At 36.6% G+C, this 19,317-nt stretch overlaps 2 protein-coding genes across 3 annotated transcripts; both read right to left on the reverse strand.

The window, feature by feature from the left end:
• Positions 1-1,262: 1,262 nt before the first annotated feature.
• On the reverse strand, positions 1,263-14,959 carry LOC114283114 (binding protein). Of its 2 annotated transcripts, XM_082880346.1 has the most exons (14): positions 14,633-14,959; positions 13,440-13,609; positions 13,119-13,330; positions 12,227-12,435; positions 11,982-12,084; positions 11,699-11,857; positions 11,277-11,317; positions 10,378-10,516; positions 8,564-8,734; positions 4,210-4,346; positions 3,460-3,789; positions 2,944-3,083; positions 2,748-2,845; positions 1,263-1,982 (listed from the first exon to the last, which is right to left on the reverse strand). In XM_082880346.1, the coding sequence occupies exons 1-14, from the start codon at positions 14,791-14,793 to the stop codon at positions 1,485-1,487; spliced, it is 2,568 nt and encodes an 855-aa protein (XP_082736472.1). In that variant the 5' UTR covers positions 14,794-14,959; the 3' UTR covers positions 1,263-1,484. The 2 variants fall into 2 exon arrangements, with proteins under 2 accessions (XP_082736472.1, XP_082736473.1); XM_082880347.1 differs by lacking the exon at positions 11,277-11,317 and having other exon boundaries at positions 11,694-11,857.
• A 495-nt stretch (positions 14,960-15,454) lies between these two features.
• LOC145796446 (uncharacterized) lies at positions 15,455-16,654 on the reverse strand. Its single transcript, XM_082881560.1, has 3 exons — positions 16,240-16,654; positions 15,855-15,934; positions 15,455-15,460 (listed from the first exon to the last, which is right to left on the reverse strand). Exons 1-3 carry the CDS (start codon positions 16,652-16,654, stop codon positions 15,455-15,457), a joined length of 501 nt encoding a protein of 166 aa, XP_082737686.1.
• Between the last annotated feature and the right edge of the window lie 2,663 nt (positions 16,655-19,317).

The raw sequence follows: 19,317 nt of genomic DNA on the forward strand, positions 1-19,317 counted from the left end.
TCTTTATTCCACTAAACCAAACAATGTCTTAGTTTCATTTCATTAATAAGTACATAAAGAGAAGGTAGGGGCTTCATGAATGTCGCTATATATACATATAATAGTTGAATTTGGCCTATTCAATATTTTAGTTTCCTTTATGCGCTTACCTCTCCACTTTGATTTTGATTCTCTCAGTTTCCCTTGTTGAAAAATCTTCTGCCAACCATGTGAAAATAAGCTGTTTACAGCTCTTGATAAGCCCATACATATATTATATGTATATATATTATCTCTATTCTGGCAAGAAATGTCTATTTCGATTTCAATATAAAGCTTCAACAATTTATCAAAATTTAAAATTAATATCTTATAAATTATCACATCATTATGAATTTTAAAAATCATTTTAATGATTTGTTGTTTGTTTTTTAAACTACTGATTTCTTGGTATGATTCTATTGTCATCATTGACTATGAAATTGAAAATCTCCATTCCTTCCTTGTAATGAAAGGAGAATCTAGATCCAATAACTCAATTAATAAATAAATCATAGAATATACTTAAAATACATAGCTAACATACAATAGGAACGCGGGTTTATGATTGGGTTTTATGAGGTTAATAAAATAAAATAAAATAAATGTCCTTAATTTGTGCTCCATGCAAATGTAACCTCTTCTTTTCATTATCTTTATCGTTAACAGAAAATAAGAATATATTATTTTAATAATTATTTTTGAAGAAGCCAAGGTATTTTGGCTATGTTGTCAGTCTCATTTTGTTTTTAAAGAGAAAAATAACAAAAAGATCCCGAAAAAAGCTAGCTGTATGAAGAAAAAAACATGGAAATATGTGATATTATATAATGAATGATAGCACATGACTCAATCATTCCTACGATCACATTGTCACTTGTTGTTATTAAGATCTTCTACTTATTTAGCAATAATAACTGATGAACTCTACTGTATTTGTTTAATTTATGCTCAAATCAGGATTTGGTTTTGCATTAGTTTGTGTTTAAATTTAGAGTTTTGAATAGGGAATTTTGGTTTTTTGTTTTTAATTTAAAGATTAGAAATTGTTGGGATCAATTGTAAAAATTTACATTAGAAACTCTGGTAATGAATACTGAAGTTTTTATGTTCAATATTAACTCAAAAAGATTGATACTAAATACAAAAAAATAAAAAATTTGAGATTGTGATTAATTGTCTGGCTTCACCATTGCCACCAAGACTGCATACCTCCCTCCCTCCCTCTCCCTATCACATAGTAGTTATCAAATGAAAGGAATGAATTTTCAAGGGTTCAATGGCTTCTTCAACAATTCAAATACTATAAAGAAGTCCCATTGAAGACCACAAAATCCTTGGAACAAATGAACACTAAAGTTCCAGTAACAGAACTATACCCTTTATAGGGGAAGGGAAATAAAAAGAAAAAAGAAAAAAGAAAAATTAACACATCAAAATTTCACTTTGGAACAAATAAGCTAGATCTATTTCATTTTCAATGGTTTTGAGCCATTTTGTTTTGTTTTCTTTTGCTTCTTATACTGTTCATATAATTGCAATGACCACGTTGTACGATCCAACTCACCCCTCAATCTCTTATTTTCACTTATATCATGAATAAGTGAGAAATGCTCAGAAAGTCTCTTCCTCACCGTATCTTCATCAGTCCAATCTGTTATACCAGGATTCGTTCCGCTACTATTAGCCACAGAAGACCCGCTTCCTCTTCTCCTTTTATGATTTGGTTTCTCTATGTCAACCTTCAGATCGAACGGCTCATGTTCGAGCGATAACTCCATGAAAGCTTGTTGAGGTGACACATTGGAATGATAAACCTGGTTCTGAGCAGTGCTCAACGTTGAAATGGTTGACGCTAGTGTTGAAACAGTTGGATGATAATGCTTAGACAGAAGGTTGAGTTCCCAAAGAACTGAAGCTAGGGCACCACTAAGATTTGGGTCTGAGGCATAAGGTTGATACTTCTGCAAGTAATTAAATTAGTCATTAGTAAAAGGACAGGAAATTCAAATGAACATCCCACCACTTCAATGGAAGGTTAACTACATAACAAGAATAGAACAGGTTATGGATATCCCATCCACTCAAACGAAATATTAGTGGAATACCAAATTTCAAAGTTCCCACAGAAACATAAGGAAACACTGAAAACATGTCAAAATAATGAGTCATTAATATTTAACAATGCTCATTTCCAATTACTTTATTGGTCAAAAGAAAAAAAGATGTGATAATATAAAAAAGTACAACATTTATTAGAGAATCTGAGAAACTATATATGAGAGAAGAGGAGAGATACATATGAACAAATAAAACAAAAAGCGGCATGATTAAGTGACTTTTCTTCGTTTCTACTACTACAAGAATTTTGCATTTTTTAAATGTTTTTCTCTTATAAACTGCAAATCTCTTCCCCAACTGAGCTTTTAAACCATTTGGTTATGAGCTTCTAATATTTATAGACTTCAACATGTTCAACCATTTAAATATTTAGAATTATTAACATTTATATAGGTTTTAGTTTTGTTCCCAAAGATTTTAATACATTTTCATATTGTCATCTCGTTTCCCTTATGTTTACGAAATGTTTCCGAAACATTTCTGTTTCCAACTAACCAAAACAACCTACCAAAATGAAATTTCGATCCCTGCATCCAATAGGTGCAAGTCATATGAAATTGCCTCGGTGATTCTTCTACCATTTTAACAGGAATAGAATGAAAGCTTACCGCAATGGGACCTGAAACCGACCCCCCTCCAGCATCATTTTCTAATAGGTTCCGGCACTTGACATTTTTCTGAAGAAGATGTTTTACAGTCACCAAGGCTGCATGAGTTCCACAAGATGAACCAAATGTTAAGACGTAGAGCCATATGGGAGTAATCAAATTGTTAAGCATGAAATAACAAATTAGAAAAAGATACCAGCCATGGACTCTGCAGATCCAAAGCATAAAGAGAATGTGGCTAAACGCTTTATAAACGCAGCAGCCCTTTGCATGTCATGTTGTCTATCATCACACAACATTATCTTCAGAGCTTCAGCTAATACTTCACCTTGATCCCTGATTCACAACCGCATGAAAGAAGTATAACCACCTTGCACATTGCATTGAGTAATATGATGAAGAATCTCTTCTAAAATGCCATGTTTGCAAGAAGTTGTGGATTGTCAAAACCAATCAACAATTTTCGCTATTAAATAAATAAATATATATATCTAGAGAGAGAGAGAGAGAGAGAACTTCAAATATAACCCAAGAAGGACCACTACCACCTCAAGCAGTTAAACTCACAAGGGCCTTGAAGCTAAAGCATGCATTAGAAAAATTTTACCACACTCCACTGATGCATAGATTTCAATGCAGAAAATGTTCGGACAGCAACTAAAATTGCACAATTGACTTCATCGAACCAGATTTTAGAAAGTGTAGTACCAACCTTCCTGGCCTGTACTCCAGTATAATACTGTAAAGCTGAACAAAGAAGTCCTGTAAATCAACATTTAAGGCATCAAGATTGTTTCTCATCACTTTAAAAGCGACAATGCAACATCGCAGACGTTCAGATACAGTCAACTGTTTCAAAAAATTCTCTGAAGAACCATCTGAGCTGCTGCCTCCTCCAGAAAGCTTTCTCAGATAACTTATGAGATCACCCATAAAGTCCAAGTCAATTAGATGAGAGAACTTTCCAATTCCATTTAAACAAGGAGCAAGTAATGGGTGACCCCCAGATGCACCAGCTGATGAGCTCGAAATCCCTTCAGACCTGAGAAAAAGGGGGGGTGCGGGCAGGGGGGGGGGAATTAGCGGAAAGAATATAAATAAATTAACAAAAAGAATAGAAACTAAATCTGAAAATTGTTTTATAGATTATCCAGAATCTGCCCAGCAGCCACATTGAATCCAAGGAAAAATAGAAGGGAGAACCATATAAAAAAATTGATCTTCATTCAACTTAATTTTGCATCATATTGTAGCGCATATTAAAAAAACAGTGGTATTCATTCTGTATTTTTTGAGGCATTGAAATTGGGTGCAATTAGTGTTGCCTTCACTACTGTATGTGCTTTCAACGATGTTTTCAATAAAGAAATTTATAACACCTACGGTAGTAAGCGCATACCATAGTGGAGACAACAATGGTTGCACCCAAGATAATGTGGTAAATGATGATGCAGAAAGATACCTGGCTGCAATTGACTGCATAGCATGCTTCAAGATGCGAAAGAATGTTTGAAATACAGCAGAAAGTGTCTCAGTTTGCATCCTTCTCCGCTCCATAATATCTTGGGTAAGTGAAGCAGCCTTAAAGTCAGCATTAACCTGTGCAAAGCGTTAAGAACCTTTATGATTGGGAGTTTGAGAAGTTGATGGACCTTCTTGGTCGTTTATATTCTATCTATCTTGGGGATGGAAGAGACACTATCTAATGGTCTAGATCCACTTTTAGCATTTTCACTGTTAAATCTTTCTATGAGGCTCTTGTGGGTCTTAGAGGCCCTTTTCTTTCCCTTGAAAAGGGTGTGGGGTACAAATGCGTCTTCTAAGGTGCCTTTGGTAAGATCCTTGTTAAAATTCACCTACTACACACCTACCACTACCACCTACTACACACTCACCTACTTCACCTACTCTCCACCTACTCCTCACCTACTCCATACCTACTACACACTCACCTATTCTCTTCCCACATCCTCTCTTCTATATATAGGAATCATTGTAATATATCAATAACATCAATCAATAATGCATCAATTTTAACATGGTATCAGAGCAAGGTTAAGACCTTAGTATTTCTCGCTTCACCGGCGGGCGGCAACCTCGCCTTGGCCGCCCGCCGGACCTCAACCTATTCCGCTGTCATCTCTATCACACCCATCACTAAATATACCTTATATTTTCCAGCCATAGCAGCCAATCGATGAACTTCAGGTCCATGCACATCAATGTGTCGATGGAGTTTTGTTTATCTGATCTTTTGGTGTTTCTCTTTCCTTGTAAAAATCAGGTAGCGGCCGGGCTTTGAAGCAGAAGCTTTGCCACAATTTTCTAAGTTCTGTTCCTGCTTTCTCCTTTAATCTTGTCTGCAGCTGCACTTTTTGTGTGTCCTTAGCGTTGAATTTTTCTTCAAGCTTCTGTTTTCTCCTCGCTGCTCTTTCCTCCGTCCTCAAGCTGAAAGGAGTGGATAAAGTTGGTGACTGCAATTTGTTTCTGCACGAAGATCTTGTTGTTCTTCTTGGAGACGGTTCGGAGGACAGTGGCTGTGTACCAGGACCCTCTGAAACCCTCGTCTTCGAAGCTCAGCGAAGAGGTCGATGCTTTCCACAACGACGGTTGGTGGGAGGGTATTGTCACTGCCATTCTCCAAGATTCTAGATACTCTGTTTTCTTCAGAAGTTCCAGGGAGCAGATTGATTTTCCTGATTCCGATCTGCGCTTACACCGTGAGTGGGTCCACGGGATTTGGGTTCCCCCATTGGAACAACAACCTCCTCCTCCTCAAGAACAAGAATAAGCCCCGTCTTCTTAGTTTCATTTCAGGTTGTTGTGGACCGAAAATCATGGCTGCCTATGGAATTTCGGGGCATTTTTATTGGATTTTCATGGAGAACCATTTCTGATGATCCTTGTCATTGCATCTTCCATTGCTGTGTGGTTTATCTAGATCTGGACATGCTTTTCTTGAGCTGAATTCACTGCACAAACCCATCTCTCTCTTCTCTCTCTCGACAACACCAACCCCATTTTACTTTTCTTCTCTTATTTCTTTATTTTTTCTTTTACTTCCTTTACCACCACTCACCCATGTGACCCACTCTCCAACCATATATCTTTTGCAGGTGCACTACCCCCAACCTACATTCTCTTTCTCTGAAATCCCATCATCGTTTTTTTATTTTATTTTATTTTATTTTAGCCATCATCATTATGTCTCCACTACCCAACTTTCTTTATTTTATATCTATATATATATATATATTTTTTATTATAATATATTTCTCCATCAATATTTCATTATTATACAACTCGTTAGTGAGCATCACCCTTTTTTTCATTATCTTATTATTCTTTTTTATATTCCACCAAAAAAAAAAAAAAAAAAAAATCACACCGATGTTTTTCATATGACCCATCCACAAATATTTTTATCTATTTTCTTTATCCATTGTTTTATTTTCTTTTATTTTTATTCTTAAACAAAATAACAACACCACCAACATTCCACAAACTTGTCATTTCTTCAGCCGGGGATCAACCCCGATCACAATTTTACACAAAAAAAAAAAAAAAAAGCAATCAAACAAAACCAAAACAACCACATCCACAGGCGGGATTTTTTTCTTCTCTACTCTGCCGCCGGTCTCTTCTTCTTGCCTCCGTCCTGAGCGGCCCTTGCCGGTGTTGTCTCCGTGTTTCCCACGCCACCGAGCACGTTCACTCCACCCTGCTCCTCCACTGCAGCATATGGCGGCCCTCCAAATCGGAACATAACGGTGGCCTTCCGCTTCAGCTCCTTATTTTCCGCCTTTAGCACACTTAACTCTGCTCGCGCATCCTTATACATGCGTTGGAGCAGAGCCAGTTGGGCGTTTAACTGCTGCACCTCATTTGTCCTACTCTGCAGCCGGTTCGACAAATTTGTAACCGCAGTCATGGTTTCCACACATGACTTCAATGTATACTGATTGGCCTCCACATCCGACTGCACTGCCATTCTTTGCTCCACAGACCGCATAGGAAAGTTCAACGGAGCAAACTCCGGGGCGCTTGGTTGAGGTTCCAGTGCCACCGCACCAGTTATCTCTCTTGTTGACTCGTTGAGGTCGGGAAAGAGAGTGAGCAGACCGCGGGAAGACGAAGCCATTTTTCTGGGCAACAGAGTGTTACAGAGTATCTTTCTCAGCAAAACGAAGAATTTTTCAGAGGTTTCTCTCAATTTTTCTGTCTCAGCTTCTGCCTCAGCCTCAGCCTCAGCCTCAGCCTCCGTCTTGGTTAAATAGCCGAGGCAGCCACGCGTATCACGCGCCACTTGACGCCAGACGACAAACAGGCACGCCAGCCAAGGCACTCACGTGCCTCGCCATCATATCTGGCACGCCTTTTTATGGATTGGGCACGCCTTTTGATGGCACGCCTTTTTTGACAGATTGGGCACACCTTTTGAGGGTGCGACTTTTTAAGGGTCCGACAAGACTCTATAAACTGTCCCGACATTGATTCCGGTTAACTCCTTCAAGGGTCCGACAAGACTCTGTAAACTGTCCCGACATTGATTCCGGTTAGTTTCTACAAGGGTCCAGCAAGACTCCGTAAACTGTCACAACAACTGTCCCAACACCTTTTGAGGGTGCGACTTTTTAGGGGTCCGACAAGACTCGGTAAACTGTCTCGACATTGATTCCGGTTAGTTTCTACAAGGGTCCAGCAAGACTCCGTAAACTGTCACAACAACTGTCACCACATTGTCTGCTACAACGGTCCGACATGACCCCATAAACTGTCTTCTACATCGGTCTGACACCGCCATACAGTGTCCTCTACAACGTTATGACACCCCCATACAGTGTCCTCTACAACGTTATGACACCACCATACAGTGTCCTCTACAACGTTATGACACCACCATCCAGTGTCTTCACCAATGGTCTGACACGACCATACAGTGTCTCCTATCCATTTTTTATTTTTCAGATTATTTTCTTGTTTTGTTACTCTCTCCAAACTCAAGTTGGTTAGTTCCTATCCCCCTTGAGTTTGCGGGGGGCTGTTAAAATTCACCTACTACACACCTACCGGCTACCACTACCACCTACTACACACTCACCTACTTCACCTACTCTCCACCTACTCCTCACCTACTCCATACCTACTACACACTCACCTATTCTCTTCCCACATCCTCTCTTCTATATATAGGAATCATTGTAATATATCAATAACATCAATCAATAATACATCAATTTTAACAATCCTCAATTGATAATTTGATTAAAAGGAAACAATTGCATGTTAACTGGTACCACATGCAAGAAAGACAGGGAACCGGTAAGCTACCTCCTTAGGAACTGTGAGGTCGGTGTGCCATGGGTGTTCCTAGGCCAATAGGGGCATTGTTTTGTTCTTAGAGAGTAGTTAGAGTGCATAGAAGGAAGAGGAAGGCTTGGTGTTTAGTCCCCATGGCTTTGACGTAATTGATTTGGGGGGAAAAGTAAATAATTTTCAATGGTAAAGAAGAGAGCCTTTCATTAAATTGAAGGGTAGACCTTTTTTTATATTATATATATTTGGTTTTGGGGGTGACTAACCAATTTCTGGCCTTTGAATAGGTTTTGATGTATGTTGGGATAGTTTTCTTTTGTATACAGGTTGCACCCCCTTGGTGCCACTTGAATAAAATATTTTGTTTATCCTTTATGCCACAGAAGGAAAGAATAGAGAGTATTTCTCCATTCTCCCAAGAAATGGAGAGTAAGCGACATCAAGAAACCAATACCATTCACCCAAAAATAAGAAATCAATACTGTCTCAGGGGTCAATACCTCATCTCTTGTCTTTGACATCAACTCTTTCCGACTTTTCTTTTTGTCATTCTCTTGACTAGGCTCCTCAGAATTCTTTCTCTTTTTATTTTTCTTGTTTTTGAATTTATTATCTGCCTTTGACATTTCAATCCTCCCAATATCCTCATCAAACGACAAAGACATGAAAACCTGAGAAAGCATAGAAAAAGGAGAAGTGAATACAGTATGTGATAATCAAATAAAATTAAACGGCCAAGCTCTTTCATCACACAAAACTACTTCATGGAGTAAGATATTGCTCCACTATTCCTCACATCAGCCCGTGGGCACATACCTCTTCCCACCAATAATTAATCTACATCAAATGCTTCTCCAAAGAATACTTTTGTAAATATGTGTCCAACACCACTCTAGACACAAACAAACATTTCTATCAATATATGTCGACCAATGTTTTCTTATTAGAACAAACACACAGGATTCATCTCCTAATCAAGTGCCTCTGGGGCACTTGTTAGCATGACCCATGCATTAATTCCTCAGCCGAGGTTTTCTCTTGGCTGACCTATGAAATGCTCTTTTCAACTAGTAAACAACTCATTATAATTATTCAACATAAAAATATACATTGTTGTTGCACAACATAAATTTGGCAATGCTTCTTTTATCCACAAACTGTGTGATGGATAAATTTCCAATCAAAATAACGAAGTTGTCCAGGCTGTAGTATATAACTATTGAACCAAATTATTAGACCCCCAAGACAATTGCCTCCGCTAAAATGAGTCAATTTCGGCCAATAGCAAAGAAACAAGGGCCAAGGCATTCTCCAGGGATACGCCATAACAGTCAGCTTTTCAAGAACATACACCACTCATCTACGTCTTGTGCTCATATTTAACATTTTCTCTAAAATGTAAGACACTATCCCCAACCACAAAAAGCCAAACAATGCACAGCACCACAAAAACACAATCGGGAAAAAAAGTGAAGTACAAAGAACAAATATTCCCTTGAACAAGACATCTGATTCTGCAAAGTTGAGCGTGAACAAAAAAAAAAAGAAATCAATCGGCTTACCATAGACAGTGTCCGACGGAAGAATGTATACTTTTTATGAATACATGACATAAAACAGTGAATGGCAATGACACTGTAATGTCCCATTTCTGTATTTGGTCATAGCACCATTCTTTTAGTGCTGTACTCAAGTAGGTTGATATTGACAATACAAAAATCCATTCCAATAATGAACCAAAAAAAAAAAAAAATACCCACACACTTCTCATTCTGCAGGCGTAGGCATATAGGGTGTTTTTATCTACAGTCACATGTGAGGGCTTTCTATGTACAACCATTGCAGAACAGGCTGGTGCTAGGGTGTTTTTATCTACAGTCACATGTGAGGGCTTTCTATGTACAACCATTGCAGAACAGGCTGGTGCAAAGAGAGACACAAAAATAGATGCAAAGACACAAACTTCATACAGAGACAAGCACATGCACACACAACAAATATGCAATAAGAAAAATAAAACGAAATACCTGAAGGACACAAAGTCCTTCAAAACAATGAAAAGAGATGATGATAAACATAAGATTGGAACAAAACATAAAGGGGCTCATATCATCTAGAGTATTCTCAAAAAAAAACAAAGTAGCACGCAACAATGTTCAGAAATAAACTAGATTAACCTTTATGATTTATACTCAATTCAACTTTTAATAGTTCATGTCAAACCTAAATGATGCAAAACCAAGTTTATAATTAAAATTATGGATAGAGTGATAGGAACACCAATACACAGGCAACCAACTGGGAAATTAGATACCTCAATGGAATCAGGATGTAATTGGCAATCATAAACTTTCACATGCTCTGCAATCAATTGAACTGCCTCCACAATAGCCTCACCACCATGCTTTCCCTCATTTATAAAAAGAGACTTTACAGTGGCACAACAGAGTTTCCTGTCACCAAAAACCATGCAATCTTATGTGGCAAAAGATTTCATGCTGAGAATAAGTGCATCATGTTTTTACTTTTTCATTAAATTATAATACAAGGGCGAAGAGGGAAAGTTGAAACGTTAGATCCAACAGCACTAAGGCACAATACAAGCACCACCTTCAAAAGGGCCTAACTTTTGAAGGGGTGATGACACTTTAAATACTCATGGGAATCCTATACCGGTGTTGATGTGAAAGAATCAGACAATTTTTTTCACTATGTTATAATACAATGGGGAAGGGACAACAATGAACAATAACCTTTACTTTTTATATAATTAAAATAAAAAAAATAAAAAAATAAAAAAGGAAAGTAGAAATCACAAGACATATTTTGCAGCATGTGAGAAAAAATAATACCAAGTCAACTGTAGGTGTAGTTGAAGCGAGGTAATTTTGTTGGAGGAACCACAAAGGCATTAAATCCTCACAAGCAATTATGGGGCTATGGCTACACTGGCAATATCAATGCATGCTTTGGAAGCTGTAATGTGGTTTCAACTAGCGTTATGGTAGATAGATACTGTAAGTTGTTGGTGAGGAAAATCATGTGGACACGGGTAATAGAGTACCGTAGAATAAGGGGAGGTGATGGAAGTAAACCATTGATAACCATGATAGAAGCACACACAGTGTAAAGGTGGAGGTGGAAGTGGCAGAAGTTGCAAATGTTCATGAACGTTTTGGTTCCAGCAGTTGGGATGTCTGATTGGGATCTTACCATCCACTATCACGCCTTTGAAGTGGAATCCTCTTATTTAGCTGAGAAAAAGAACAAATTTTGGTCCCATATCACATTCATACCCCATTTATTCCCACTCACCCCACCTCATAGGATACACCATATGAAGGGGGGGAAAAAAAGAAAAAAGGCCAATTTCACCGCCATCATGAATGATCGAAATATCAAATTTGAGGACCATAATTTCAATAGTTGGAAGATGGTCCTACTGAAAACATACATGATCGGTATTCAAACCAGTGTCATAACTCTCATACACCCCAGCTTAAACAGAAGGCTAGTAAAGATGCTAACGCACTAAAAGATGTTTACAAAAAATGCTACACAGCATGTTTCCTCAATAACTGCCTGAAAATTTATGAAAATGGAAAATAAAGAATAAAGATATATCAAAACCTTACAACATCATCCGTAGAACTTATGTTCTTAATAACAGCAGCTAACAAGCTCTCACGATAGTTGAAGTGGGGAACTGAATCTAGCAAAGTACAGATACAACGAATAGCCACACGCTGAAATGAGGCCTGCTGTTCTAAGGCTATCAACCTCTGCAAGTATCCCTGCACATGTACATACGGAGAAAAACTTCAAAACAAGGAAGCAAATACCATAGCTAGAGTCCAAAGCTTAAATTAACATCAACACTCCATTTCCATTAGCCATTCACAAAGTGCCAAGCCGAACCTTGTATGTAGATAGGAGGGTGGATTCATAGTACCGCATTTTCTTAACAACCTTTGAAACAACCATTTCCTGCTCCTTCTCAGTGGGCAGCCTAATTCGATAGCTGTAACACACATTCAAAAAAGAGCAAAAGACTTGAATGGTAATGAAAACAGAAAAAAAATTAAAAAATAAAAAAAATAATAATAATAAGTTCATAGAACACTGCACACAGAGCACTATGGAAGGAAACTAAAATGTTTTACCCAGGTATAATGTCTTTGAAAACAGCCAATAAAGACTTTAGCCCAAGGACTGTTATAGCATGATCTCCATCTTTAGAGATTTGCAGCATTTCTTTAAGAGATTTGATGTTCGATTCTGGATCTGTAAGCAGTGCAGTTCCAAGTTCTGCCAGTTTATACTTCTTTCTTTCATTCGCTTCTAAAGCTGTGAGCTCTTTTTCCACCTCAGCCTATACAAAGGAAACAACCACTTTCATGCAATACACATTAATGGGAAAGAAAAAATAATTGAAGATAACTTAACTTCTTTGGCTGCAGACAAAGAAACACTAAACAAAAAGAAAAACGTACAACCAACAGAGTTGTTAAAAATAATAATAATAACAAATATAAATATAAGTAAAAAAAGCTATTACAAAACAAATATTCCAACAAATTCCTTATCATCAATGTTAGTCTCCAAGCGGCAAGATCACCAACATATCAGAACTTTGTATTTTGGAATCATAATCTTGATCACTAAAAAGAAAGACCATGCTTTCAAAGGCAATTATCAACAAAGCATGAGATTTAAAGACTTTAAAACGCCGTTAGATCCTTCAAGTTCAAAAATAGAACGAAATCTGGAAAAGGAAAGTAAATGACAAATAATTCAAGCATATCAACACTAACATGCATTTCAATTCTTAAATGACAAATAGGTAATTATAGTACAATTCTTAATTATCTCATAACTATTGTGTGACAGCATAAACAAACATGGTAATTCAAGAAGTGGCAGACAAAGCATCTAACATGCATTTCAATGCCTCAAGCTACATTTCTTTTTTGTGTCTAATCGTGCACAATTACCAATATACCAAAAAAGTAAGTATCACTAGCATTTAGCAATAAGCTGCAAACGGATAAATACCAGCACTACAGCTTGAGGGGTTTGTTGCACTTCCTCTACATTTTCCACCTCCTTGGCTTGCTTCTTTGCCTCTTTTTTCATTCTTTTAAGCTTTGCCCGCTTTTCCGGTTTTGTCAACTTCACTAAACTTTTATCTACACCATCAGCCTCATTATCGCCAATGTCCTGGTCCCCACCGGTTACATTTTCAGAATGTTGTGATATCTTTGGCACTGCATTGCAAACAACAAAACCAAAACGTATGAACCTTCAAACCCAATCTATAATAAAAGACTTAGTGAAAAGACTAGTCCAAAAAAATAAAAGAGAGTTATAGCACACCTGTCCTGTAGACAAGTTTTCCATCTAAGGTCTTCACTGGAAGGGCATCTACACGATCAACTTCAAGCCCTTTTTGCTCACTTTCTTTCTCTAATGACTTCTTTCTTAATCTCTTCTCATATAGAAACTCCAAAGCATCTTCTTTTACATCAGCAACACGAGAAACATGCCTTTCAAAATACAACAAAATTAATCAGTTAGGCAAAGACAAAGAGCATCTCTATTTTGGGCGAACCGCTTTATCAAAACACACACGCAGGCACAAAAAAAAACTTACATGACAACCAAAATTCCATGCATGCATGCATAAATACATATACACATACATAATTAACTTTTATATCATACAAGTAAAAAATATAGTAAAATTAACTTAATTGGAAATGTACGATTTTTATAAATTGGTCAAGTTGCAATAATCAAAGTGCAATTTTTACAACCAAAAAAAAATTTATGTAAAATAAAATTTAACCATGCATTACATACATATAAATATACAGCATTCAATTATACATATAAATCATTTTTCAATATGACTTGGAAAAATTATCATTGTTTGCTTAAATTTTAATGCCAAAGTGCTCAAAGATTTCAACTATTGATTTCAACATCTAAAAAGTTCAATACTCTAATGCTATGTTTGGTTGAGGGATTTGAGGAGGGATTTGGAAAGAGAAATAGAAAAGATAGGTGAAATGTGAAAAAAATATGCCTACATTTCACATAGTTTCACACACTTTTTCCCTTTCCCTTTCCAAATCCCTTCCTAAATCGCCCAACCAAACACAGCGTAAACAAATTAGAAATTCTATCTCCATATGATCAAGAGGAGCTTTTGAAAATCAAATTATCAGCACAACAATAATCATTGGCAAATAAGTTTCCACACTAAAATAAACTTCTATGTGAGTTATTTTTCTTTATGCTCTCCTCAATTCTAGTTAGGCGGCTACATGGTTTAATCAACTGGCAATGCAAAACTCAACTTCTCCATTATAATGTACATTATATACTGATTCCGATTTTATTATTATTTCTTTTTTTATTTTTTTGTTAGTTGAAACAAATTAAAATACAAAAATGAAGAAGAAAACAAGCAAAAACAGGAAGGAAAGAGACAAATGATTATGAAAGAACTGTATATGATATTAAAGAGACGCCACTATAGGCAATAGAGGTTGAAAATTAAGAACCTCGTGATTGATTTAGTATCCAAATTGGAGACGAAGCCAGCGTAGTCACGATTCTCGTTGACGAACTGCAAGTCCTCATCGGAGACTTCAATTTCGTCCTCAGAAACCTCCGGCGGAAGCTCCGGCGGCAGTACTATCTTCTTCCTCTGTTTCTTCCCCATTGTTGTTTGTGCTCCGATTCAATCCCTCCCTTAGGGTTTCTGCAACTGATTTAGCCAACTGGAATATCGGCGTTAGGGTTTAATTTAAACGGTTTTCAAGTTTCAATACCCCTCACATTTTGGAAATACTTTTTATATGTAGTATTTTGAAAGGAGATTTAGGCCCATTATAGATTAAGTTGGCCCAACTTTAATAGGGCAAAACGAAGGGTGATTCTATTTGACCCAAATAACAACTCAGAATGCTCAATTAAAATTTTAAAATTTTAATTCTTATTATATCTTAATATAATTTTACTAATAAGAACAATACACATTAAACCTTAAAATAAAATATTAATTTTTTCTCATGGTACACCCGAATCACTTAGAGATATTCTTCATATTCAACTCTCTTCATCTTCTTCACCAAGTGACTCCAATAAAAATTTGGGCCTTTCATATCAGTTTAAGACAAACATAGTAAAAGCCCATTAAGAGACCAAATTATTAGACCCAAGTATCATAAACAGAAAACATAAAAAATACACACATAAAGACAACATTTCAAAGTTGTCTTCTCCAGCAATGGAACCATTTGGCCGACAGAAACATCGCAAGCCAAACCCACCGACTTTACACATATATGGAGTAAAACTTCCTTTGGTGTTTAAGTTATTTTTCAGCACTTCAAAATTACCATCAAAATGAAAACAAAAACTATTGCAGTAAATTAGCCCAAACCCATCATCAAGTAATGCAACAACATGTTCGATATTTCCAGTAAACAACAGGTCAATTCCAAAAACAGAACTTTGAAGGAAAACAGAACTTTACATAAGTAAAGTAATCAGGAAATTTACTTATTACAATGCAAAGTACAAAGACTCAATAAAAATGACAACATGCACCATGTTAAATAAGCATAACCATGCTAATAAAACATATAAATAAGAAACAATGATAAAAATTAAATATAATCGCATATATATCAAAGGATAGCTAGACCATCAACAATAGATTTAAATAAAAGCATGTAGATTGTTATATATATATATATATATATATATATACACCTCTACCTTCTCCGCAAACTTAGCGAAATCGAACACGGCTATAGGTCCACTGCCCGATCTCATACAACCATCAGCGATACCAGATGCTGCAACAATCTACAAAACATATTAAAACACTGTTTTAAACTGCCCCTTGTAGCAGCGGCAAGAATTATCAAATAAAGAGTTCAGTTGAACAAGAAAAACCAAAACCATGCAAATCATATTAGAAATGGCAGAACCTTTGCTTCTTTTTCCTTCGCCTTTACTTCAATCATGCAACACTCCTTTGAGGCCTTTTGATCACCTCGGATAGCTTCTATCCTCGTACCGGGGTGAAACTTGAGTAACTGGTGGAAGTTGAGGGTACTGCCCTTGTCTTATGAAGCCTAGCATTGTACGTAGAAGATACATCGATCACCAGAAAACTGTGTCTGTACTGTTACTGGCTCTACATAGATTAGAAGCGTCACCACCTCCATGGGCTGCACTGACGCCTCGTTGAATCCATGCAACACTGTACTGGTTGGCTTAAGGTCCTCCAGCTTCAGCTTGAGCATCTTGAACAAGTTGATGTACATTATATCAACAGCGATGCATGGATCCACAAGGATCCTGTCCACTAGGTGACCACCCACCTCTAAGGAGATCACTAGAGCATCGTTGTGAGGAAGATCTACCCCCTCTAAATCGGCATCAGAGAAGGATATCGAGGACTCAGAAGAACTTCCCTCACTTAGTGGTCTCTTCCCCCGAATACAGTTCACATGTTGCCTGTGCGAGGCTATCTGCACCAACATCCTCATATCCTTCTTGTTCTGATCCATCATTGCATGGATCACATTGACAACTTCGGGGGCAATTGCAATACCTCCACCATTGCATGGATCAGAACAAGAAGGATATGAGGATGTTGGTGCAGATAGCCTCGCACAAGCAGCATGTGAACTGTATTCAGGGGAAGAGACCAATAAGTGAGGAAAGTTCTTCTGAGTCCTCGATATCCTTCTCCGATGCCGATTTGGAGGGGGTAGATCTTCCTCACAACGATTCTCTAGTGATCTCCTTAGAGGTGGGTGGTCACCTAGTGGACAGGATCCTTGTGGATCCAGGTAGCGCTGTTGACATAATGTACATCAACTTGTTCAAGATGCTCAAGCTGAAGCTGGAGGACCTCAAGCCAACCAGTACAGTGTTGCATGGATACAACGAGGCATCAGTGCAGCCTATGGAGGTGGTGACGCTTCCAATTTATGTAGAGCCAGTAACAGTACAAACACAGTTTCTGGTGATCGATGTATCTTCTACGTAAAATGCTATCGTCGGTAGACCTTGGCTTCATAAGACAAGGGCAGTACCCTCAACTTTCCACCAGTTACTCAAGTTTCACCCCGGTACGGGGATAGAAGCTATCCGAGGTGATCAAAAGGCCTCAAAGAAGTGCTGCATGATTGAAGTAAAGGCGAAGGAAAAAGAAGCAAAGGTTCTGCCCTTTCTAATCTGATTTGCATGGTTTTGGTTTTTCTTGTTCAACTGAACTCTTTATTTGATAATTCTTGCCGCTGCTACAAGGGGCAGTTTAAAACAGTGTTTTAATATGTTTTGTAGATTGTTGCAGCATCTGGTATCGCCGATGGTTGCATGAGATCGGGCAGTGGACCTATAGTCGTGTTCGATTTCGCTAAGTTTGCGGAGGAGGTAAAGGTGTATATATATAAACAATCTACATGCTCTTATTTAAATCTATAGTTGACGGTCTAGCCACCCTTTGATATATATGTGATTATATTTAATTTTTATCATTGTTTCTTATTTATATGTTTTATTAGCATGGTTATGCTTATTTAACATGGTGCATGTTGTCATCTTTATTGAGTCTTTGTACTTTGCATTGTAATAAGTAAATTTCCTGACAAAATTTCTCTAGAACCAAAATTTCTCTAGTTTGGACATAATTTATTTAGGACTAGAATTTCTTTGGTTTGAACCATAATATCTATGATTGTATACACCTTAGAACCATACAAAACCTACAAACATAATGACTCTTGTACTTAGCTTATAGAAACCATATATTGTAATAAACAGGGCACATTTGGTTGCTATTGATTCTTCTTACCATAATATGTATGGGAACTCACTGAAAAAGGTAATTTGTTCTTAATATTGTCACCGTCTCTTTTTATCGAAAATTCTTGTTATGATTTTTAACAAATTAAGATAATTGCAAGCTATAAAGAGTGAAACTTCAAGGAAATTTGAGCTTGCCCTTTTGACAATTCTACAATGTACACATAATCCTGCAAAGTGCTTTGCAAAGGTATTTATCCAATCTTAAGTTTTTCTTTTCTTATTAATGTAATTAGGACTTCTTAGGATGCATATATATATATATATATATATATGTGTGTGGTTGTATGTAATAGTTTTAGGGACTAGACTATCATTTGAGTCCTGAACAACTGGTTTTTGAGATATTGACTTGGGATTGTCACTTCCCAATTTCTTTGTTCTTCAACAATACTTTTATGCAATGCCACTAGTGCATAATGTTTTCTCAATTTCATTTTTGGTCAAGACAATATGCAATATATCTTTACTTTTTGTGATGGGATTATAGTTCTCACAACATATGGAGTATATAATTTTCTTTTTAACATATAAAGGCTGTTTTGTTCTGATTGCTGTGTTTGTTTGTTTTTTTTTTTTTTAAAAAATTTTCCTTATATATATATATATATATATATTAATTCATATGATCCATTATAGGGATTCAAGTTCAATCCATTGATAACTACTCTGGAATGTTACAGGTATTACATAAGGCGATGAAAGGATTGGGAACCGACAACACAACACTCATAAGGGTTATCATGACAAGAACTAAGATTGATATGCAATACATTAAAGTCGAATACCAGAAGAAATACAATGAATGAGGCAAAATCTCTACAGGTAATGATGCTATCTATCATTATTGACATGATATTAATGATAAACCAGAGTTTGAACCCAAGTGTTGCTTATCAATAATGATAAACCAAAGTTTGAACCCAAGTGCTGCAAATTCTCTACAGGTTTGAACCCAAAGTAATTCTCTACAGGTAATGAGGCAAATTTCTCTAGGAATTTCTCTGGTTTGGAGAAAATTTCTATGGTTTGGACAGAATTTCTCTTGTTTGGTCAAAATTTCTCTAGAATCAGAATTTTTCTAGTTTGAACAAAATTTCTCTAGAAGAAGTCTAGGGAAATTCTTTGGATCGAATTTTCTCTGGATCGATTCAAGGAACCTTAGACATTATAAAAATATTGAATGTCCTTTATGTTATAAAATTTTCATATTAGGGACCTTAAAAAAAATTCCTTATTAAAATTGGTTTACAATGATTATTAAAAGACTACATTAGTTACCTAATATTTATATTATTTATAGAATGTTATTGACAATTCTGCTAGCACTTATATAAGGAATTTCTTAAAAATTAAAATT

This window comes from Camellia sinensis, chromosome 7 (assembly GCF_055761805.1).
Source record: "Camellia sinensis isolate YWXY chromosome 7, ASM5576180v1, whole genome shotgun sequence".
In the NCBI taxonomy this organism is placed as follows: Eukaryota; Viridiplantae; Streptophyta; class Magnoliopsida; order Ericales; family Theaceae; genus Camellia; species Camellia sinensis.